Genomic DNA, 25,543 nt, shown 5'->3' with positions numbered 1-25,543 from the left:
AACTTCAAGTGCCTTATTTAAAAGAAATGAGAGAGAATTCTGCCTAGCTGTTCACATTAGAGCTTTTTCCCCCTTTTCAGCCCTACTTTCACTTTGAATGTTGGGTTGACAGTTAAATACCTGAAAGAGAGGGAACAGAAACAGATGAAGGAGAAGATGAGAAAACAAAACCAAACCAAATTCTGCCACAGTGAAGGTGAACATATAAGATGAAGCAGTGCAAAGTCACAGGATATGACTAGCAGGGAATTTATATTTTTCACAAATAACTCTTTTGCAAAAAAGGCAAAAAGGGGGTAAAACTCAGGCCATTTGATTGTTCTCACCCAAGAAGACAGACTTCTAACTGCTTTTATCTTAAAAAGCCACCAATAATAATCTGGAAATAGTTATTCTGATAGCTACCTAGCCTTAATTTTTAATAGTTTCTCATGCTTCTCTATTATTATATTCCTAGTCTCCTTTAAAGCATCTAAAACAAACACTCAGCCCATAACAAATATTTGTTAACTCATTAGGAAAAATGCAAGAAAAACATTTAAACAGAATGTTTTATTGACTTTACGTCAGCTGGGAACAATCACCTGCCTTTACGCTTTATGATATTTCACTCTGGACTGAGAAAATGTTCAGTTCTTTCCTGCAACATGTGTTTCAGTATTACAACTCATCAACGAAAGGTGTATGCCCCAAATTTCCACTTGCTGCCATCGACTTCCGGCCAGAAACAAACTTCTTTGCAGCCTTTAAGTAAACAGATAGAAAGTTAACAGAAATAAGCAAGTAGATAAATTTCCGTTCCTCTCAGTATTTCATCCTATGTGTGACTGAGCAAGTGCGGTGCTCTAAATATGAGGGTAGTTATTAAAGAGGGAAGAGGAAAACCTTTCTGACACTGCAAAATAGGGCAGAGTCTCCTTGAGCAGGGTTGCACTGCTCTGTTTTGGTATTACAATGGCAAATAATCTGAGTCAATAAAAATACACTGATTATTAACTTAAAAGTTACACTTTATGTCCTAGTATTCTTTATGTCACTACTTTGAGTTCAAAGGCTGGTTGTTTAGGTTAAGTGTAATACCCCAAGGAGCAGTCCCTACGTTATCTCAGGTCAGCTATTTTAATAAAGAGATGGTGTTGCAGGCAGCTGGGCTGGACTCACATGATGGCACAGTATATAAGATGAGGACAGCCATTTGGAAGAGTATGTCATGATGAACTTATGGGCCAAGTGAAATCAAGTCAGGGTTGCTTCTTTTCTCTATCCCCAAGGGGAGACCCCTTGGTGAGAAGATAGTTGAGACCTCGACCATGGAAGGGGAGTGGGCATTTTCAATACAGAAAGGACTGATTCGGGGTTCATTCTGTAGTTCACATATTTGTTAGGCATAAGAGGTATAAGACATGGTCCTTGCCCTCAAAACAATTAAATTTTATAGGAAACAATATATGTGAAAAAAAAAAATAGAGCAAGACCAGAAGAATGTCTTAGGCTGAGAAGATTAAGAAAATCTTGAGGTGGTGGATCATGAAGCATTGGCAGATAGAGAATTTATTTCTTAGGAGTGAGGAGGAAAAACACCAAACTCAACAATTAGGTTGAATTGTATGAAACTGCCAATATTTGACTCTTCTTGACCTTTAAGAATTCAAATGGTTTAACCTAAGAGTAATTTAGTTGAATGAAGATACATATACCCTGAGTTGGCAAGGAAGCTATCTGCAGATTTGATGGGATGAGCCCTTCCGCCTCCACACCAGGTAGATGGGCACCAAACACCATGAGAATAGCATATACAGCCCAAGGAAGCTTATGCAGTCCTTCTGAAATTACATCATTAAGGACAAGTTATTTGATGTTAAATAAATTTTCACTTGCTTACATTTATGACATCAGCATCAACTACCGAGTCAATGTCCTGAAGGACTGTGGATGGCGGCACGTACAAACCAGCAGCTAGAGCCTGGGACCCAACTTCATCCAGGAAACCCTCAGAAGACTCCACTGACATTAGGTACCCAGCTTTCAGCTTGTTCCTGTCCAATAAAAGGTGTGTAATTAAGGCAGAAGCCAGTTTTATAGAGCAAGGCAATTTTAAAGTATGTTCCCAAACCCTTAAACATGTTTGGGTAAATACGCAAACTAACAGCTTTGAAATCTTAGTGCTAAAGGTCTTCATTCTATTTCTTCAGTTCACCAACTATTTTATTATTCATGTTATCATTTTGAAAGCCATCATTACAAGATTATACTAAAAACCCAACAGACTGCCTTTTGCTTTTAGACTAGAACTTAGATCTAGTTAAAAATATTTTAATGTGAAGTTTTGATTAGTGAAGTAACCCTTGCCTCTTGATACATTTTTGCTGGTATCTCTATTAAAGAAAACACCTATGTGGGCTCTTCTTACTGTCCCCTTAGCAGAACGTTGTGTGCTGATAATATAACCTCCCCCAACCCCACCTCCAGCCCATTGTGTGCTGGGATTTGTCTCACCAAGGGTAGGGCAAATGGGGAAGGACAGTATAGGTCTTATAAGTCCCTGTAGCTTAAATATGGGCACAAAAGCATCAATTTGAAATAAAACAAAATCCAATTCATAATTATCCCAGAAAGAAATTGGTGTTCAATAAGGCACTTGAGTTATTTAACTCAAACTAATCTCCTTGGCACTCTGTAGCAAGACTTCCATTTAAACATAATTACAATTTAATGCAGCACTTTTACCACAATGTTGGCTTAATTGAAAAAAGATTTTACCTGCAATAAACTTTACCAAGAGATTATTAGTTTGTCCCTTTAGCAATGACACCTCATTTTCTCTCTTTCGCTATAGGAGGACTAAGAACCTTACAAAAAAAAGTATCAACTCCACCAAAATGGCAGAAAATAAACTTACCTTGACATTAATAACCAAAATCCATTTTCTAAGTGTTGCTGCACCTGGTAATACCTGTGCTACACTTACTAAGACAATACATTTTCTTAAATAAATTAGATCTGAAGCAGGTTTTCCTAAGCTTATCCAGTGTTTCAATTTATTATAAGGTTTGTTTCTGATGTAATCATGTAGAGCTGCATCCTATCAATCCTTGGTTCCATGTATACAATATTTAATAAATTGTGTTGTACTTATTTGATGGATGCACTTCTTAGTGTGTTCAGTATAACAAAAATAATAATACTAACGAGAACAGAAATGGTAAAAGGTTGTTCCCTCCTGGGTTGTAATTCACCCTGTCATACTTCCTTTGTGGGCAATACTAAATGATCGTGAAGACTGCCACAGTTTTTAGGATTCACATTTTGAACTGTCCTAATGGATGGAGTCAAATTTAAATGTTTTAAACTCCTGTATGAAAATGCAAGCTGATTTCCAACTCTGTCCAAAGTCTGTCTCTTTTAAGAGAAATTCCCAGAGCTATTGAGTTAATAGTTATTGTTAGCACTTTCAATGAGGACAGTGGGAATTTAAAAATCACCAAATAGGAGACAGGATATTGTAGTCTTTTAATCAGGTATCTTTTTTGGTCTATCAAACGAGTAAAGAAGAAAAAAAAAGTTGCCGATGGGTATGGTAGAAAAGGTACTCTCATATACTGACAATGTGATTATAAACTGGTACCACGTTTTAACACTGTGACTCCAAAATATAAAAATAAAAATATTACATAAACATAAACATATATTTTAATGCAGAGCCTTTCATTATAATATTTATAACTCTTGGCTCAGTTGCAAATCTATACCAAGAAAGTAACATGAAATACAAAAATGTTTTAAGGCCAAAGATATACTTTATAATTTATAATTTTCAACTGCCAACCTGTTGAACATGTCCAACAAGTATATTTTGACACACCAATTAAAACTGTTTATGACAAATTTTTAGTAATAAAAATAGATGGAATAAATGGAAAGAACATTGTAATATTGGTAGGGAATGAAAAATAACTTTTGTCTTTGTGTTTGTAATTTTCAAATTTCTACAATAAACACTAATTAATAAGTATTTATTAACAAGTATATATATGCAGTATTAACAATTATGTTTAAAAATTGTCAAGAAAATAATCAAAATGTTAACAATTATATCTCTAGGTGGTAGGAATATATTTTCCTTTCCTTTTAAATATTTTTCTGTACCTTTCAATCCTTTTGTGTATTTATTACAATGGTGTTGTATCTAGAAAAAATACAACTTTCAAATAATTGAAACATGAAACATTAATATTGAAACTTACTTGGCAGCTTGGACATCTGTATTAGAAAGGTTTCCTTGAGCAATTGTTTTTACTTGGTTATAGGCAGCCTTGATAACCTAGGATACACAAGTAAAAGCTGGTCACCTCTGATCAGTGCCAGAGTCTCCTGCAGCATTCAAATGCTCCTCTACTTTGCCTCTACTGAGGCGAAAACATAAGATGGAAGTAATTCCAGAGGAACAGTATAGTGTCCATTTAGAATTCTTACGTCACTATGTGCTGCTTACTCTTCCAGTGTTCCATAATATCCAAGTAGCCAAGCTTCTTACAAACGTTAAGTGGCAGAGGGCAGAGGATGGCAGTAGGGTTTAGGAAAAGAAAACTCAGGAGTTTATAATTGCCTATAATGAACAAGCACCTCAAAACTTCCCCAGACTCTCTAAGTGTCATGTAAATGATACTGCTATCTCTTAACTATTCACTAAGAAGAAAGGTGTGATCCATACACAGCCTGTCTGTAAAGCCTGTCCATACCTGGAATGCTGCAGTCATGAAGGAGTCAAGTTCTAGTGATATGGGTGGGTACTTGGTAAATATATGTTGAATAAATAAATTAATAATAAATCTGGCCCATGATTTTCTCCATCCCAATCCTGGCACCATTCTGGGTCTTCTACTTACTGTTCTCCCTAATCACCTAACTTCTAGGACCTTCATTTCTCCTCCATGTGAGCTACCCATTTCCATAGCCATACCCTAGACCTGGACATAACCTAGATCTGCCCTACCTCTGAAACCCTCAACTCCAAGACCTCTGGCCTAAGTCTTTAATCACGCTATCCTTACTTTCCATTTTATCAACATCTCTAGTTCCTTGATTTGTCCACTTTCAATCTATCTGGTCCTCCTGGCTTCACTTCTTTAGCCTAAATCCAGGAATCATCCCTTCAACCACTCTTGCCAGTGTTTCCAACTTCCTGCCATCTCTTCAAACTTCTGACCTGCCTACTTTGCAGGATTCCAACCTGGGGTCAAACTTACTGCCCACCTCCACCATTCTTCCATCAGGCTAGACGTCTGACTGTATTATGAATTTGTGGTCACTTATCTCAAGGAGACATCTGTGCTGCTGCTATGCTCATTCTGTGTGCATCTAGCCACTCAACTGTCCCAAACCTCATTACTTTCTTTAAACTCTCCTCCCTTCTCTTATTCTCAAAATGTGACTTAGCCTCCTATCTCACCAGGGATGTATTTCCTCATCTTCCCAACATCTTCTTCTCCCACCAGCCTTTATGTCCAAGGCTAAAATGTCCATTTGCGCTTTGGATCCTGCTTGCTCTTGCTTTTTAGACTTGATCCATCTATAATTTCCTATCTCTCATATATTTGTTCCAATTTTCTTTCCTTTCAGTATGAATGTCTCTTTCTATTTAATCTCTCAGTGTAAACTCACCTCCTACAAGTCTAAACTACATCTGCCTGCATCAACTTCACATTTCTTTCTTCTCTTTCTTCTTCTTTCTCAATATTATCCTAGTCTGCTAAGACTACCAGACCTCTCTGGGGTAACTAAAGGGATGTTAATCCAGAGTAGATCAAAACAGTGTTAACGGTTCTCTTTTTCCTGGCCTCCAAACATACCAGTTTCTCTTCTTTTTCCTTCCGTTTTGTTGGCCAGTTTCCTTAGCTCAACCTTCAGTTTTCTTCTCCTATAACCCTTCATACACAACCCTGATTTCAACACTCTTTATATTGAGGACTCCCAGTATACACCTTGGCCTTGACATCACCTGAGTTCTCCATTTAGATATCTCAGACAACTCAATGCCACATGTCCACACAGAACCAGAATACCAAGGAGACATTTCCTCCCTCTTTCCTGGAATCATTAGTATATACTTTTTTCATTTTTAATTTTCTTCCACAGCAGGTAACACTTTAATGATATTACATTATACAGAGCTCTGATAAATCATGGCATTCAAACATTCCATATTTTTACTAAAAACATGTTAATGGGGGAAAAATTTTGTGAGAACTGATGAATTTGCAACTTACATCTCCAGCAGCTGCAGCCTGCGAGATAGCGTAAATCCCAAAGAGTCCAGAATCTGAGTAACTGGCATTAAAAGCGGAAACCTGAAATATAATGAAACTTTACTGTATGTCATTCAACCAGGTAACCTTCACAGTATAAGCAAAGAGATGAATTAATATTTCCTTTAATTGGTTCTATTAAGGACTGAAGTGTTCTATACACAGGTTACTTCTTTCAGAACTGTAATGGCTTTAACTTTTCTCATTTAACTTTCTAAAACAATTGTTCACTTTCCTTGGTATTTTCTAACTTTTTGATGATTAAAGGTTAATGCAAACATTAACTTGGGAACATTACTACTGTAGATTCAGTATAGCTGAGTGGTATAGATCATGGGCTTTGGCATTAGACAAACCTGCTTTCTCCCCTCTGCTGTTGGTGGTGACTTCCTTTTCACCAATTCACTTTCACTTCTCCTATGACTAAAGTTAAAGGGTTAAGAAAAAAAAAATTTTCTGCTTAGTAGCCATTACTCAGATGTCCAAGGGAGCAAGAAGTTTAGCCTCTGGAAAACAGGGGTATTTCTGTCTGTAGTCTGAATACAAGGAAAGTGTTAAGTTCCTTAAGGTGGACATGACAGCCTAGTAAAGTACTTTTCAGTGTTTATGTGGACAATTTACATAAGGATCACTTGAGTTGTTATTAAAAACATAGACTTTCAGGTTTCTACAACAGATCTACTCACTCAGATCACTATAGATGCAGTCTGGGAGCCCGACTTTTACACTAGTGTTCCAGGTAAAGTTTAAAAACCATTGGTTTGGCTCATATGAAGCATACAAAGGTATGCACCTCAATTACTTGAAGATTAATCACACTTCTAAGACTAACCTAGTCATTCTCCAAATTTCTGGCCAAATTCTGAAGTAGGAATTTTTATTAAATTATGTCACTGGATTAGATTAAACTCCAAGTACCCAAAGCATCATTAACATTCAGTGGTAAAGAGTAAAGCAGGAAGAAAAGAAAAAAGAGTAGGATCATGAACCAGGAGAAAGAAAATCTGGAGGAAATCTAATTTAGGACTAATTTAAGATAATGGTTTTCAAACTGTGCTCCAGGGAACTCTAAGGCTCTGTACAGAAGATTCCAAGGCTTTTACTGTCAAGTAAGCCTTCTGAACTTCTTTAAAAGCAAAAACTTTTGTGTTGGGAAATGGTATTGGATAAAAAAGGCTCCTTTGCTAAAAAAAAAGTTTGACAGAGGAATAAAGAGAGGACAACTGATTTAATTTCCACTGTTAGGTGCCAAATGGCCAAAAACTTACTGAAGCATAAACCTACCTGTGCCATGTACTGTTGCTAAAATTATGAACAATACTCAGTCCTACAATTTAGTACATCTGTTCCTTTTTAAAGATATCACTGAAGGTCATGTAGGGCATTACACTGGGCAAACTATTGTCACTCATTAAATATTTTGCTGGTTGACATTTTAGATTCTCTTGATTTGAGTATCATTATTATTTTGAAAGCTTTAGCACTTTCCTCACTGTCATAAGCAGGTGTCTTCTAAGGTAACATAACTTTTGGTTATGATTAAATGTCATTTTTCTCTTTTAACTTAATCCCAAGCTGGAGGAGTAGGTCTGTAAGCAATTTCTTGTGTGTAATCTTGTACGCTTGGTTGGAAAACATGATGAGCAGTGAAATTTAGGAAGTAGCCACAAGAATAGAAGGGGACAGAAAAAATCAGAAAAAAGACTAATTAGAATCTAGGGGAATATTTAATATCTAAAACTTTAAAGAGAACTGAAGTGTGAATTTCTGACTTTTTAAGTATTCTTTTTATATAACAGTAAATTTCTGATAGACCCACTAAGGCACTAAAATTAAGCCTGGCTGTCTCTTCAGTTTTACAGAGATTTTCTTTGTGTTCATCTTAAATTTTTTTTTTGGCCACACTGCACAGCATGCAGCATCTTAATTCCCCACCCAGGGATAGAACCTGCGCTCCTTGCAGTGAAAGTGTAGAGTCTTAACCACTGGACCAGGGAGGTCCCTCATCTTAAATTTTAAAAGCAGATTAACATTAAGAGCAACTTATCAGGACTACATTGTAAACACTGAGTCTTTGAAAACAAAAGGAGAGAGAGCAACTGTTCAGACTCACATCAAATGGCTGGTGAGTTCCCTTGGCAACAGCCTGGTATAGAGAACTGGTGGCATTGCTGCCCCTCTTAACATGTGGTCCAGCACCGAGGACATGCTGGAGAACACTAAATGCATTTGCTTCTGCACTTCCTCTGGCAGCACTTTCTGCTACAAGAGCAGCATGGACGAGACTGTCTCCATTCTGTTCTCGAATTTCACCTGGGACCATGTAAGGAAAGAACGAAGAAGAAAGTGGCTTTCGGGTTTTATTCTTCAATATTCTCTACAACACAGTATTAACACATTAAGATTAAGCTTTCTCTGGCCTGGTGCTCTCCTTGCTATCCTGCCCTTCCTCCAACACATACACAAACATGTTTAATACATAACACCCAAGCAATCTTATTCTTTCTTTCCACATAGATACTATTTGGTAGTAAATAATCAGGCCTATCATACTCCAAGGTGCCATTGAGGGGAGAGGCGGCATCCTGGTAAATTAACCCTAATGGAACAAAATGCTTACCTCCACGGTACTTGGCCTTCGCACCAGATAAACCAAGCCCACCCCTTATGTTGAGAAACTGTTCAGCAACTTGCTTTAAAACAGGATGACTCACGCCTGTTTCAACAGAAACAAAAACAAACTAGAACCAGAACTTCTAAAATACACTTGTAAAATACCTATTTTAAAAATACATGATTATACAATTCAAATATTACAGAAATAAATTGTAAAGAAAATAACAGCTTCCCATAATGCCACTCTTCCAGAGATATGCATTTACAGCTTAACTATATATTCACCTAGAACTTTTTTCTATGCATATATTAATATTATCCTTTTTCTTTTAATTAATTAATTAATTAATTAATTTGCTTGTGCTGGGTCTTAGTTGCAGCAGGCAGGCTCCTTAGTAGTGGCATGCAAACCCTTAGTTGAGGCATGCATGTGAGATCTAGTTCCCTGACCAGGGATCGAACATGGGACCCTGCATTGGGAATGCGGAATCTCAACCAATGTACCACCAGGGAAGTCCCTCTTTTTTTGTTGTTTTTAAAGTGGTGTTATTCTATTGACACTGTTTCTAACTTGTCTTTTGTAATTTACATCTAAGAAAGCAGACTACACCAAACATTTAATGGTTATAAAGCATTCTATTATATGGTTATACCATCATTTCTTTAATCAATCTCTTCTTGAGGGACATTAGTATGCTTCTAATAGTTGGCTATTAAAACAATATTGGAATGTGCAACAAAAGACATTTTCAAAAGAGTGAAAAGATAACCCACAAAGTGGTAAAAAATCTGGTAAGGATGAGCATCCATAATATATAAAGAACTCTTATAACCCAACAGTTAAAAAAAACAAACAACCCAATTCAAAAATGGGCAAGGGACTTGAATAAACATTTCTCCAAAGAAGGTATATAAATGGTCAAAAAGCACACACAAAAAAGATGTTCAATGTTATCAACCACCATGGAAATGCAAACCAAACCACCGATGAGACACTGCTTCACACCCATCAGGATGGCCATAATCAAAGACAGACAGTAATAAGTGTTAGTGAAGATGTGGAGAAACTGCATGTTCAAACATAAAATGGTTCAACTGCTCTGGAAAACAGTCTGGCAGTTCTTCAAATGGTTAAACAGATACCCTAGCCTGGCAATTCTACTCCTAAGTATACACCCAAAAGAGTAAAAAAGATGTTTTGTTAAAAAACTTATACATGAATGTTTACATTCATAATAGCCAAAACATTCAGGAGCAACCCAAATATCCAATTGATGAATGAATAAACAAAATGTGGTAATGAAATATATTTTTCAGCCAGAAGAGGGAATGGAACATTGGTACATGCTACATATGGATGGACTTTGAAAACATTATGCTAAGTGACTAAGAGAAAGAAGCCAGTTACAAAGGTTATTATTGTATAATTCCATTTATATGAAATCGCCAGAATAGTCAGCTCTATACAGACAGAAAGTAGATTAGTGGTTGCCAGAGGCAAGGAGGATGGAACGAGGAGTGACTGCTAATGAGCATGGGGTTTCTTTTGGGGATGATGGAAATGTTCTGAAATTAGATAGTGGCAATAGCCGCACAACTCTGTGAGTACACTGAAAACCACGAACTGTACACTTTAAAAGGGTGAGTTTTATGGCATGTGAATTATACCTCAGTTAAGTTCTTATTTATAAAGCAAATGAACAAAAACCCAATATTGCAAATAATATTCTCATGCAACTATTCTGTAAATTTGGCCAAATGTTTCTGCAGGGTAAATTCTTAAAAGTAAAGTTGCTGGGCCTAAGAGTATAAACAATTACAACTTTAATATATTAAAATAGACTTCCAAAAATGTTGCACCAGTTTACACTCACACCAATAATTTTTGAGAGTGCCTATTTCTTCATACTTTGGTTAATACTGAACAGTGTCAATCTTTTAACTTTTGCCAATTTCACAGGTTAAAGCAAAGCAAAAACAAAAGCTCATTTGTAAAAGCTCTTTGCTTAAGAGAAATTTGCCCTTTGTCACAGGTTTTGCAAATACTGTAAAGAATTTAAAAGCCAGTACTTTAAAAAGTTAAATGCTGGATTCTGCTTAAAAAAAAAAAAAAAAAAAAAAAAAGACTAGCTATTTTTTTTTCCCCCAGAGTTGTGGAGGATTTATTTATATGCTACAAAACTGTGTTGGGGAGGTTTTTAAAAAATTTTTTTTGATGTATAGTTTATTTACAATGTTGAGTTAATTTCTGCTGTACAGTAAAGTGACTCAGTTATACACACATATATATTCTTTTTCATATTCTTTTCCATTATGGTTTATCACAGGATACTGAATATGGTCCTCTGTGCTGTACAATAGGACCTTGTTGTTTATCAATTCTCTATGTAATAGTTTGCAGCTACTAATCCCCAACTCCCAATCCTTTCCTCCCCCTTAGCAACCACAAATCTGTTCTCTCTGTTTCCATTTCGTAGATATGTTCGTGTCATATTTAGATTCTACGTATAAGTGATATATGGTATTTGTCTTTCACTTACTGACATACTTTGCTTAGTATGATAATCTCTACGTCCATCCATGTTGCTGCAAATGGTATTATTTTATTCTTTTTAATGGCTGAGTAATAGTCTATTGTATATATGTACATCTTCTTTATCCTTTCATCTGTCAACGAACATTTAGGTTGTTTCCATGGAAGACTAGCTATTAAAATCCTATCAGATACTGACTTTCTAACATAAACAGGATGAGTGCTCAAATTTTGTTCAATCCTGTGTTCACATTATAGCTTAAAGGACTATTTTTTTTTTAATGATTTACATTGAGACAGTGACTATTTTTATTCATAACTGTAAGTGCAATATTTACTAGTAGCACACCTTAGAGTTTCTCTTTTTTCAATTAACCACTTCCCAGAATGAGAGAGAACATAATGGAGAATTATGCAATCAGAATTTAAGAAAATACCCAAGTGAGTATATTATAAATTGAGGCTGGTTACCTATATAGCGATAGAATTACAATGCACTGGAAAGGTGGCCCCTCCCCTAACCCACCAAATTCTAAGGGAAAAGTTAGCAGTCTCAGTGAATTTTCTGACTATCTACCACTTTCTCTGGGAGCCAAGAACCACGAAACTGTAAATTAGATATCGATCTATATATAACTGTAAAAGGTGTATATATAGTCAGTTACATATGATAGTATCTGATCTTATGGTTTCAAGGATAATTCTACCTTCTCACTAAGTCAGTCACATGTTTCACTATCTGCCAAATCATACTTCTTTTTTTTCAACTGAAGTATAGTTGACTTACAATGTTGTGTTAGTTTCTGGTGTACAGCAAAGTGACTGTTATACATATTCTTTTCCACTATGGTTTATTACAGGATAATGAATATAGTTTCCTGTGTTATACAATAGGATATTGTTGTTTATCCATTCTATATATAACAGTTTGCATCTGCTATTCTCAAACTCCCAATCCAACCCTCTCCTGCCCCCCTTCCCCTTGGCAAGCACAAATCTGTTTTCTATGTCTGTGAGTTAAAGAACTACTCTTAAAAGAAGCAAACTGACATGCAGGCAATTCCCAACTTACCAAGTCCAATCAAAGCCATTCTTGCACTTGTAAAATGATTCTGTATGTATTCATGTAACTGAGGAAGTAAAAACATTTATTAGGTTATATTGGTATAAATATAAAAAGTTATAAAAATGTAAAACTGCAGTTTAGCAGAAAATAAATACTCAGGCTTAAAAGCTGCTATTATAATGAACTATAAGGGACTACCTAGTACTGAATTCCACTGAGTTTTTAAAAACTATTGCTTAAAAAGAACTAGAACTTAATGTGGTGATGGTTATGTAACTCTATGAATATAATAAAAACCACTGAATTGTGCACTTTAAATGGGTGAACTGTATGGTATGTGAATTACATCTCAATGAAGCTGTCACTGAAAAAAAAATTAAAAACTAGAGCACACACTGGCTTGAACTTCAAGAAACGGGACTAAGTTTATGATTTTTATTATAATACGGTATAAGCAGTACATCAGATTTCTTTTGTCTTTATACAGGTAGTAATAAAGCACTGTTATTAACATTCTATAGTAATGACGGCTAATAGAGTTATATCACTATACCCCTCTCGCCCATCTTTGAAGGTTTTTTTTGCTATGAGGTTTATACCAGGGTTTCCAACTTGGATGATTATTGAATTATCTGGGGAACTTAAAAAATAAAAACAAACACTTTCAATGTCTCCCCATTCCATTCCTGAGCCCACTTATACAGACTGATATAGTAGATTCAATGTGACATCTTGGAATCTTTATTTAAAACCACCCACCCAGGTGATCTGAGGATCAGTGAGGTTTGACAATCACTAGTTTATACTATCACTTTAGACCTAATATACAAAAGTAGGGCTAAGACATGCATTCTCAACAGGCACATTATTGCTCCCAAGGGAGTGAAAATTAATTCTTGGGGGTAAGGAAAAAACCTTATTCCTTTATGTGTAAAGTACAAATATACATACAGTACATAAACAGATATACAGCATATCCACGGCATTAAAATTCATAGTGGGGGTGGGGAAGTGGCTACAAAGGCTCCTTGGCTAATGTTGAGAACTGCTAAGCTGAGGTAATGAGACTAAACTCTTACTCAGTTTATCAGAATCTGTGCTAAAATGAATGGTGTCTCCATCTATGGAGCCAGCCTGAAAAGTCGTATTCTTTTTTTTTTTTTCTGTCGATGTTTTTCTATGAATGCTGCCTTTGCTCAAAGTTTTCTAGCACTAACTTCTTTAGAATTTCCTTTCATCTAGGGATACATTTCAAAAATGCAAATAATTTTGGGATAACCATGCTTACCATCTTGGTATTTGTCTATGATGCACACGCCTTACTTTTTAAAAAAATGGGACCCCTTGGTACATCCTATTCATAAATTACCTTTTCTTTACTTGACAATATGCTATAAAAATTTCACTATCAATTAATATTTTTGAATGGTTGAATAGTATTTCATTCTACAGATATTTATTATTTAACTAGTTCTCTCATGTTGGATATTTGTTTCTAATTTTTCACAATTATATACAATGCCACAGTAGACATCCTTATAGGTAAGTGTTTTATGTGAATTCTTTTGGCTACCTCAATAATATGTCTTCAATAATATATCTTCACAAGAGTGAATTTGATTTCTGCAAAACTTCAAAAACTCACTAGAGGCCAGTCTTATGAAAAATACTGGCTGTTCCAAGTTGGAAGATATCATTTATAATTTTTTTTAAAGTGCCATATGAATGGTAGACATTAAGTTGATAATTTCTTAACCAGGAGCTGAGTCAAAAGAGGAAAGGGATACAAAATTCAGTTTTCTGTAGTGGATAACAATAAATAAGAATAAAAACCTTAATTTCTGAGTCATATATACTTTGAAAGTATTGATAATTTCCAGTTTTTCTCTTAATGTCTTTTGGTAAAAAATTGGGGGGGGGGGGTGAGTGGTAGTAGTAGGAAATTAAGATTATATACACATATCTACAGTTGCAGATTTAATGCTCAATGTTTCACATTTTGGAAACAAAGTTCTATGATCCATACATGGTTGTGACATGTGACACATCTGTACTGCCAGCAAAGTGAGGCAGGTGTGCTGGAGAAGATAAATGAGCTGGTGAGCAGGCTGATGATGGAATAGGAGGCAAGGAGGTGGGGTTCATTCCTACCTATGTATTCAGAGTGGCTAAAAGAAGACTTTTAGTCACAAGATTATGGTATTTAAACACTCACATACTGTTTAAAAGATACATATACAAAGAAAAGGGTCTAGAAGAAAAATATACCTAGGTGCTAACAATGAGTGCCTTTAGGTGTGTGAGGTTTTTTTCCCCCTTTATTTTGCCTTTGTTTTCTGAAATTTCTGTAATGTTGTAATAAAACTTTTCTTTTTTAATAAAAACTTTTTTAGTTGAAAGATACACAGAAATTGTTCATATAGAATTTTAGTTAAAAAGCAAGCTGATGGATGGAAAATTCTCTGGTGGTCCAGTGGTTAGGACTCTGTTCTTCCACTGCAGGGGGCGTGGATTTGTTCCCTGGTAGGGGAACTAGGATCCCACAAGATGCGTGGCATCCCCTCCCCCCCCCCAAAAAAGGCAAGCAAGAGAATTTCTTAAATTAGAAAATAAGAAAAATTAGCAAACAAAACTGAAGTGATAGATGAATATTCAATTTAATGTGAAAATAAGCACATTTTAAAATGTAATGTGTCTTATCAGTACCTGATCTGGTGTCACTTTTCCAATCCTATAATCAGGACAATATAAGGAATTAGCCAAGGCATTTTGGTAAGCTGCAGCATGCAAATTTTCAATGACATCTGTAAAATAAGTAAAGAAGCAGTTACAGAAGTGTGATTTAAATAAAAAAAAAAAACCACGTTTAGAGCCTAGAAAGCAACTAAACTATACAACTGTTGTCATCGCATTCAAATATTGAGGACTGAAAATTTATTATCATGTAACCTCTAGCAACTTTTAAAATTCTGCCAGTTGAATGTGCTGAGAAAAATAAGAGATTCTATGATAGCAGCTTCTAAATGTCAGAGTCCACCTAAACACTTCTCTAACTTTAATCGTCCTGGAATCATCTGGAAAGCATATACTCAGAAGTCTGAATCTAATTACAGTTCTGCTCCTGACTTGCCGTGTGACCTTGATGAAGTCATCTGATCTGAACTTTGCTTACTTCTAGGTTCCCTCTCTAGGTAACGAGGGAGTTGTCAGGATAAGAGGAGATATGAAAGTGTCAGTGTTAGGTCATATTTCTACCTTACAGGGGTCAAATGCTACTGCCAAATTGCACTCCCCCTACTTTCCTGGTTCAGTGCCTTTGCTTGAGGTACGTCTCTTTTATTTGCTTATTATTTGGACAGTCCCTCTATGCCAGGCATTGTGGTGGAAATAGAGAGATGAGTAAGGCACAAGCCTGCCATCACAATGGTGAGGGGGAAAAACCGTAAAATAAAGTATTATGGGTGTGCTGTTAGTAGTATATCAAAAGTGCAGTGGGGGCACTAGGGAAGGGCAGTGGGAATTGGAAAGGAGTAACAGAAGTAAAATCTGGGATGAGTCTTACAGGATGAATAGGTGTTTCTCAGGTGAATGATCTGGGAACAGCATTTCAGGCAGAGGAAACAAACAAAGGCATAAGAAAAGTACGACAACAGTTTGATTCAAAGGGGAATTGCAGCTAAGAGGGAAAGAGGTGGAGCAAGAAAAAAGGGATGTAGGCAGGGGCCAGGTCATTAGAATTAACATACATGCTAAGTTAAAGAGTTTGGACTTTATCTCATAGGTAAGAAGAAGCCTTTAAGGGATTTTCACTGGATTTTCCTGTCAGAAGGATCACTAAAATGGCAATGTGGAAGATGGACTGAAGAGGTACGCCTTGGAGCAGACACATCAGCCAGGAAACTGCAATAACTGTTCAGACAGAACGGATGAGGGCTGGAGCCTCACTGCTACCACTGGGGAAGAAAGCTACTCTGCACACAGAAGTCATCTCTTCTACAATTTTACCATTCCATTTCTTTGGTAGAAGTCTGAAGTAACAAAGTTATCACCGTGAAATAATATGAGCTAATAGGAATCAAGCACTCACTATGTTCCAGACACTTGACAGGAGACCCTCTCCTGACAGGCCTGCATCTGAGAAGTCCATCCCATTCTGAGCCCCTGCAGCTGGTCACCTGCTTACACCTCAGTGGCCTATCTGCACACTTCTGCTCCTACCAGAAGCTCTAGGACTTCTGAGAATCAGTGGTGCTTTTTTAAACAGATTTGTTTTGCCAGATGTGCTTGTCAAGATTATATAACTAAACATTATATAAACACAAATACAAAAAAGTTTTTTTTTTTTTTTTTTTTAAATTAGGTTGACTGCTTTGGAAAGACCCAATAAACGTCAGCTGGCTAAACGATAACAGCAGCAGCAGCAACAATAAACTGCTGCCAGATTTGGTGTGAACAAAATAACCACGTTGCTGTATAACTAAAGAAGACCAACTTGATGATGGATGATGCCTTAGAGGGCCAGGACAGGGCGGGGGGAGGGAGTCGCGAGAGGGAGGGGATATGGGGATATATGTATAAATACAGCTGATTCACTTTGGTGTACCTCAAAAACTGGTACAAGAGTGTAAAGCAAATACATTCCAATAAAGAGCTTCTCAAAAGAACAAAAACAAAAACATGGGGGTGGGAGGAGAGGGACGACACACAGGCAAAAGGCCTAGGATTCTACAATCAATCTACATGCTATCAAAGATGAAAAATAACAATACAAATGTTTAGAAATGAACAATATGTTTTAAAAAGTGGACAACTTTTTGGAAAGAGTATTTTCAAACTCAAGGAGAAAAAAAATTTCAGTAGCAATTTTATTCCTCCACAAATTGATCTTCTCAAAAACCTATTATCTTAGAAGAAACAACTGAATATAATCTGAAAGTGCCCTTACGAGCCTGTGGATTCTGAAAAGCCACAGCTTTGTCAATCCTTAGCTGAGATTGAAGGGCAGCTACCTCCCAGCGACGAAATTCTGGTGCTGTGGTGACATTGAGCAGGAACTCCATTAGAATATCACTACAGAAGACATGAATTTAAGAGTTACCAGTTAAAAACTTAAAACCAACATCCATTCTGCGTAACTGTAATGCTCTCATTATTAAACATTAGGCAGTTTGTGAATAATAATCTAAAACCAACATCAGCGGTCACAGTGCCACATTAGAAAAAGACTAGAACTGAGCAACTTAGTATTTCTTTAAAAGCAGATGTTCTAAACACACACTGGTACTTACACATCATCCCGCAGGCATTCCACAGTATAAGCCATGTTCTCCCTGGTCGAAGTCACACTGTGTCAAAAATAAATTACAGTGAATTATCTAAGTCACAACAATAAGCTTTCCCCTGTATCTTTGTTAAATCAACCATTTCTTTTTGGGTTTGAAGACATTTGGTAAGTGAAATAAGTCAGTCATGAAAGGAGAATAAATTCTTTATGATTCCACTGATATGAGGTACCTACAGTAGTCAAAATCACGTAAACAGAACACAGAATGTTGGCTGCCTGGGGCTGGGGAGTTAGTGTTTAATATCTACGGAGTTTCAGCTGGGGAAGAAGAAAGCATTCTGGAGATGGATGTCAGTGATGGTTGTTTAATGACACTTTCTGCCATAGAACTATACACTTAAAGATGGTAAGTTTTGTTACCTATATTTTACCACAGGTTAAAAAAAAAAAAGAGGCAACTTTAAAGATCTCTTTGCACCCTTCCCAGGCTGACTCTCACGCTTTTTCTCATTCTAGAGACAAACATAATCATAAGCATTACACATTATTTTGTTAAAAACCTCATGCCCTAAAAAAATCTTGAAACTTGTTTTTCCCAAAACATTTTGTTTTCAAGTCTGCTATGCTGACACAGACTGAGTTCATTTCTTAACTGCTGTGTAGCAGTCCCAGCATATTACTGTATCATACTTTACTTACCCATCTCTTTAAAGATAGGCATTTTGATTGTTTCCAGTCTCAATAAAGAATTCCCTTGTGCATGTGAATTTAAAACTGTTAGGTTATTGTACAAGTGTGAATCAAAAATTATCCGCACTCTAGTTATATTAAAACTTCTATAAATTCTACAGCCAGAGTGTGGATAATTTTTTACTGTATGTCAATTATATCTCAAACTCTTTTTAAAAGAAAAAAAAAACCCCTTAGGTTGTAGAATATGCTAATTTTCAATATTAATAGATATTCCTTGATTCTTTCCTAAGTAGTTGTATCAATTTATATTCCCACCAGCTAGGTAAAATGGTATCACACTGTTGATTATAAGTAAAGATCATTGTTTCTGGCTTCCTCTTCTGGGAACAGCCTGTTCCTATCCTTTGTCTGTCCATTTACTCTTTGGTTGTTTTTTCCTAATTTGTAGCTCTTTATTTTTCCAAATAATCCTCTCCATGTTACATGTTGCAAATATTTACTCCTAGTTACTTAAATTTTTACTTTAAGGCATAAAGCTGTTTTACATTTTACGCTAATTCATCAGTCTTCTCCTTCTTGTGCCTGAAGAAACTGTTAACCACCTTGATAACAGAAAAGTCCCCTTAACATTGATTATCTTCTGGCGTTTTCACTATTTCCAATTACTTATTTTCAACAAACCTTAATTTACCACCAACTGCTTCAATTCCACGGGTTATCTTGAAAGATGAAGCTCCTTTTGTAGTCTTGGAAAAGAAATAAAACAAAATTTTTTTTTTACTAGTTTTTTAATGCTAAGTTTGCCAAACATCACTCTATGTCAAAATCTAATGTCTAATTGTTATTAAATTCAAAAGGAATGCTAACTGAATAGTGAATCCTTTTTAGTTTAAGAATTATAAAACAAAGCTGACCAAAAAGCACAAGTACAGATTTTATATAAAGCACATTTAGGTAAAAATTCCATTATCAAATACAAGCTTACTGGATTCATCAGTCTATTCTGAAAGAGATTTGCATATGAGAAAGAGTAATTTTCTTTCAATTTCTGGCACTTCTTTTTTAAAATTAAAAATTTTGTTTCTTACAGATTTGTTATGCTCCAGCACTAACATTCGGATGGACACTAATTTAATGCTTCTCCATAGTAAATATCCTGTTTTTTCACGATATATTAGGGGACTTTACTGGATTGAACATGTCCCCAAAATTCAGGTTCACCCAGACTCTACAAATATGACTTCATTTGGAAATAACCTTTGCAGATGTAAATATTTAAAATGAGGTTGTGCTGGATTAGAGTGGGCCCTAAATCTAACATGACTGGAAAAATTCAATAAGAGGATGTTTGGACGCAGAGGCAAAGAGAGGGCTGTGTGAGAACGGGGGCAGATACTGGAATGATGCAGCGGCAAGCCAAGGGATGCCAAGGATTGCTGGAAACCACCAGAAGCTAGGAAGAGACAAGGCAAGATTCTTCCCAGAGGCTTTAGCATGAGCATGTCTCTACTGACACCTTGACTTTGACTTCTAGCCTCTAGAACTGTGAGGATAATTCCTGTTGTTTACGTCACCCTGTTTGCATAATTTGTTATGGCAGCTCCAGGAAACTAATATGGGGATGTTGCTTTTAGTTTTTCTTTTCTGTAGGACCAAGATAGCACAGATTTCTAAACATATTGAGGTAGTAAAGATGCTTACCAAACTGGATGCAAGACGAAGCAAATGAGAGGTTCCTAAATTGTTAGAGTCCTCATATCTGCTGCCTGCTTTAATGAACAAACCAATTCTTGATACAGGAGCGTAGTTTTCGAGAGAAGCAATCACTAAACCATTTGGTAATTTGGTAAACTGTATTTAAAATGAAGTAGGGATGTGATTAATGTCTTTATATTACCGAGAACAGTAAGGCACATTTGTGTCCAGGGAACAATTCAGTGGGACTAACCTCAAGGTCCTGAGGATGTAGAGGCACTCCTGCAGGGGCAGCTGTGGCTTTAGCTTTGGGAGCAACTTGGAGGGAATAAAATCTCTAAACACAAAAAAGACAGGTTACCACATTTCTCAAAAGAAGACTGCATTGTATCTGAGTGGGCCCAAGCAATAGAGGGTGTTCAGTGGTGAAAGAACTCCATGGGAGGATTTAGCTGATTAACTTATTATGAACTTACTGACCCACCAGTTTACCCGTGCCACTCTTTTTTTTTAAATTAATTAATTAATTAATTATTTTGGCTGTGTTGGGTCTTTTTTGCTGTGCGCGGGCTGTCTTTTTTTTAGTTGCGGTGAGTGGGGGCTAACTCTTCGTTGTGGTGCGCAGGCTCCTCATTGCCGTGGCTTGTCTTGTTGCGGAGCACGGGCTCTAGGCGCGTGGGCTTCAGTAATTGCAGCACATAGGCTCAATAGTTGTGGCTCACAGGCTTAGTTGCTCTGCGGCATGTGGGATCTTCCTGGAGAAGGGATTGAACCCATGTCCCCTGCACTGGCTGGCAGATTCTTAACCACTGCGCCACCTTGGAAGCCCACCCGTGCCACTCTTAAATCTCTATTTGTGATTTGTATAGCCTGAAGGAATAACGAGTTGAGCATGTTCATTTCTTACTATTTAAAAAATTAGCGTATTTTCTTTTACCTTTTAACTACCTTATTAAAGCTTCAAGTGGTCCCTTCTAGCTTTAATGCTTTTTTGTTTTTTGAAAAAGTGTGGAATGGCTACATTCACACCCTTTTACAGATTTTATCATTATTGCGTCCCTTATCTGCCCGAAGAATCTCATCTTTTCAGTCTATTTTCCAATACGACTTCATCTCCTTAATCACTTTAGTAACCTCTAAAAAAGACAAAATATATCAAAGAAAACTTCCTCTGAGCCCCCAATACTTCCCATAGTATCTTCACTCTCTTCTGTGCTACATTAAGACTACACAACCGAAGGTTTTATCCTCTTTGAGCAATGTACCCTGAGATTAACAATAGCTTTGTCCATAGCAGATTCTCAATATATAATATGCAGCCACTGGAATGGTAAAGGGGTCCTCTTAAATGTCAGATAATGGATCCAAAATACATAACTTTATTCAGTTTTTTTGGCAAATGATATACAATGCCACAGAATTCATTTTGATTATGTCTAAGGATCCTAAAGTTACTAGTGGAGATGTTGAGAGTTAATCCTTGGTACTCCCAGGATCAAATGAACATGCTGCTAGTTTCCCAAGGACCCTCCTCAGAGGCTGCAATGCCCCTACTTAGTTTGTCCAGGAGGGCTGTTTGTTGTGCGTTCAGCATCAGTGCTGTACTACTGATAAGCTGTTTCCTAGTTTTCATTTGCTCTTAGTGTTCTCAAATTATAAATTACAATTAGCTTTACTTTATCATCATCAATTTCATTTGCTGGGTGTGGTATAGTTAACCCTACTAGTGATTCTAGCTTTTGATTTTCCAGAAAGTAAAAAATTTAAGATATGTGGGCAGAGCAGTTCAAATAGTCCATAGTTCCATTGCTAAGGTAGACTGAGGTGCTCTCCTCTCAAATGTGCCTGAACCGTGATACTTTGTTAGTTATGTACTTTTATAATTTGTCCCATTCAAATCTGTTGCAAAGAATTACCCTAGTAATTGTCCATACAATTACTATTTTAATACCAAAATATGCATAAATTGATTCTTATGTCAAATAAGTGTTATAAGTAGAAACAACAATTACGTTCAAACTTATTGCAATTTGTTTACATTGGTCCAATGCAACTCTGTTACCTTTGGGTTTTTTCTCCTGGAAGGTGGGGATGGATGGAACGGAGGAGGACCTTTTGGGGTTTTTTGCCAGTCTAAGTGGGCTTCCCTCTAAGGGTTATTAATCACTGGCTAGTCTAGGGGTGCTAGGAAGGGAAGAACTACAGCCTAAATTATGGCCATTTGCATAATTCATAGTTTTATCTATTTCAACAATAAGCACAGGGAAACTCCATTTCCTGGTCTTCTGCACCTCCTTCTGACAGGTTACTACGTTACTTAGTAAGTCAGGCACGCTTGCCATTTGGGGCTGGATAATTCTTTGTTGTGGGTGGCTTTGTGCACTGCAGGATGCCTCCCCCCATCCAGGTTGTTACAACCAAAAACGTCTCTAGATATTGCCAACTCTCCCCTGGAGGCAAAACTGGCCTCACTGAGCTTTTTTAATTTCAGAGATTGAGACTGTCCCTCCTTGATAACCATCCACTCACACTGATATAACACTGACGCTAGAAGAGTTTTCCCCAAAAGACAGCTATGTTTCACTCGAGCTTGAAGGAGGAGCCTTCAGAAGCTCTACAGGGAAGGCCAAGAACCCCTCCTGCATAAACCCTATCAAGAGATCAAGAAAAGCACACTTTATACAGCCAAGACACCATAGTAACAATCAAGTCCCAGGCAGAGTGAAACAGGGTATAAAGGCATTTAGCTCATTTCTTCCTTACGATTTTACTCATAAGCCCACTTAACCGTCGGCGAAGCTGATGCTCCGTGATACGCCAAGATGCAGAGGCCGCAGCTGACAGGGTAGGGATGGGGGACCAGGTCGACGCTGGTCTCCCGCGTCCCACATCCCGCCGTCTCCTTCTCCGGCACGCAAGTGCAGCGGTGACCTTCAACAACGGCGTCTCCGCCGAGTCGCTTCACCTCCGCTCTCAAGCCCGCTCCCTCTCTTCAGGTTTTCCGGCATCTAGGCCTCCTCTGCTCACAGCACAAGCTGGCCTCCCAAAGTCCTATCCCCCCAGCCCGCAGCCCACTTGGCCAGCAGGGTTCAGCTGAAGGGCAGACAGATGCCCAAGGCCCCGGGACCACAAACCAGGCACCCCCGGTCCGTACGACCTTGCTGACAGTCTGCTCCCCAACCCTCCCCCAAGCCCGCCAGTTGTGCTCACCGAGAGGGACCCGGCCCTGGTTATCAGCTTCATGGCTCAAGACTGCTCTGACCCACGGCCACCGCCGCCTTAGAGGAGAGCAAGATGGCGGCGGACGGCGGGCGCTGCCCCGCTTTCCCTGCGGCGCTCTTTCCCACGCCTCCTACGTGAGGGGGACTCTCTCTACGAGCAACCGCGCTCTACTGCTCCTTGGAGGAGGTTGGGCCAGTCCAACTCCTCCAAGACGCAGGATGGGAGACGCATCATTTCGTGAGGAAGTATTCAGAAGATAATTTAAGTTACCGCTTTCTGGGTTCTCTTCCCGGCCGGATATCTAATCTGTCATCCTCTTCTACGTCTGCGACAGCCCGTCGCAGCCCTCCCCCCCCGCCACTTTGGATTCTCCCGATCCGGACTGTCCAATGAAAGAGCCCCGTTCCCGGGCTCGAGCCGTCTGAGCTCCAGGGCCCCCTGCACCCCGGAAGCCGGAGGCTGCAGGAGGCTTCTCCCTACTTGCTATTCTGCAGAGACTTAGCTTCGAAAGTGGGCCTGATCGCCTCTCGCTTGGTGAAGTCACTAGGTCATTAACTCCACGAGAGCAGAGACCTTGTCCAATAAATTCGCTGCTCTACCAGACCAGGCCGGGGGCACATAGGTGAGACGGAAACCCAGGGAATGCTTACCACTAAGGTCTCTGCTCTCATGGAGTTTATATTCTAGGTTGAGATTACGTAGAAGATAAAAACCGAACTGTAGTTTTGTGTTAGAAAAATTAAAATGTTTTTAACAGTACTGGTGTGCGTGATAGAGGCATCTGAGCCTGCATAGGGAGAGTCATGTGACTGCTCGGGGGAAGAAAATTCTGTGCCCTCATCAACGAGCATCAGCTAATAAATCGCCTGTGCCAGACACAATATTAAAGATTAAGGCATGGTCCCTATCCTTCAGGGATTTATAGTCTCGTCCCTTGCTATGTTGTGTGGTTGGGAAACCAACATTAATGTCATTTAGGTGTTTGTTAGAAATGCAGAATCTTCAGATTTCTACACCGAATCAAAATCTGCGTTTTACAAGATCCTGAGGTGATTCGTATGCACGTTAAAATTTCATAAGAGCTGGTGGTGTAGGCGTTACAGAGCATAGACAAATTTATGTCCTCGGCCTGTGTCCGAATTTCTCCACACTTGTAGCTAACTGTCTCTATAACAGGAGATTCCAGGTGATGTCTGAGACCCAGTCGTTAAGAATCTGGCGGAAGTTCCCTGGTGGCCTAATGGTCAGGATTCAGCGCTGTCACTGCTGTGGCCTGGGTTCAATCCGTGGTCAGGAAGAGATCCTGCAAGCCATGGGCAGTGTGGCCAAAATATGTTAAACAAAACAAAAACGTAATAATTTGGCACAAGACTGTGTACACAGTGGTGCGTGAGATGATTTAGAGTTGGGATGTAAATAAACATTGTTCTACTTTAATGGTTATATATTTATTTTGAATATTTATTATGGCAAGCAATGCTGGTAGTGTTTCCTCTTCATATATGTTTGTAAAAGAATAACAGGTTGGTTTAAACAATATTAAGTAAATTAACTACAGATGATATGGAGATATGGCAGAAATCATGAAGGTGTTATAATGAGTGAAGTTTGAGAAACATTTCGCTGCTCGAGTCACCCACCTGCTTAAAATTTTTCAATGATTTCCCATGTTTTTCAGGGTAAATTTCAAATTGATTAACATGGTATACAAACCTCTGTCTTCAGTACTATTTAATCACTAGCCTCGAATTAGCTGCACCCCTGAGAGTGCAATCATTGGAACTTCATCATCGAGGTCAGGTTAGGTGGGATACACACATGCACACACACACAGACACACACGCATGCACACACATATCTTTATTTAGAATGTTGACTTATTCTTCAGCTGTAACACCACCCATGCATAAAAACATAATTGTGACCCAAATTAAAAATTCTGTTCAAAATATGGTAGGATATGAAACACAATTCATGACATCAGCTATATAAATAATAAAATCCTAAGTTTATTCAGTATTTTGCAACATTGCAAAATTGCCTTTTAAGCTTTAAACTACAAAGAAGTACTGCCCTCTTGTGGACACATATACCACTTCCACATCATGTTGTGCCCTACCTAACTCCGT

At 37.8% G+C, this 25,543-nt stretch overlaps 1 protein-coding gene across 1 annotated transcript; it reads right to left on the bottom strand.

The window, feature by feature from the left end:
• Positions 1-537: 537 nt before the first annotated feature.
• Positions 538-23,557, bottom strand: LOC130860067 (cytochrome b-c1 complex subunit 2, mitochondrial). The gene is made up of 14 exons (XM_057747837.1): positions 23,403-23,557; positions 20,446-20,529; positions 20,199-20,348; positions 19,179-19,243; positions 17,809-17,865; positions 17,466-17,590; positions 15,227-15,324; positions 12,527-12,584; positions 8,926-9,021; positions 8,419-8,618; positions 6,267-6,347; positions 4,245-4,321; positions 1,883-2,036; positions 538-744 (listed from the first exon to the last, which is right to left on the bottom strand). Exons 1-14 carry the CDS (start codon positions 23,433-23,435, stop codon positions 661-663), a joined length of 1,362 nt encoding a protein of 453 aa, XP_057603820.1. The 5' UTR covers positions 23,436-23,557; the 3' UTR covers positions 538-660.
• Positions 23,558-25,543: the final 1,986 nt, after the last annotated feature.

This window comes from Hippopotamus amphibius, chromosome 9 (assembly GCF_030028045.1).
Source record: "Hippopotamus amphibius kiboko isolate mHipAmp2 chromosome 9, mHipAmp2.hap2, whole genome shotgun sequence".
In the NCBI taxonomy this organism is placed as follows: domain Eukaryota; kingdom Metazoa; phylum Chordata; class Mammalia; order Artiodactyla; family Hippopotamidae; genus Hippopotamus; species Hippopotamus amphibius.
This window is presented reverse-complemented; position numbering and strand designations above follow the sequence as displayed.

Coding starts and splice junctions, on each gene's coding strand:
- LOC130860067 (XM_057747837.1), bottom strand. CDS start 23,435: ATGAAGCTGATAACCAGGGCCGGGTCCCTCTCG. Junction 19,244..20,198: donor TTCGTCTTGCATCCAGTTTG/GTAAGCATCTTT, acceptor TTCTTTTCCAAG/ACTACAAAAGGAGCTTCATC. Junction 17,866..19,178: donor GCAGTTGGTGGTAAATTAAG/GTTTGTTGAAAA, acceptor TTTTTGACACAG/TGTGACTTCGACCAGGGAGA.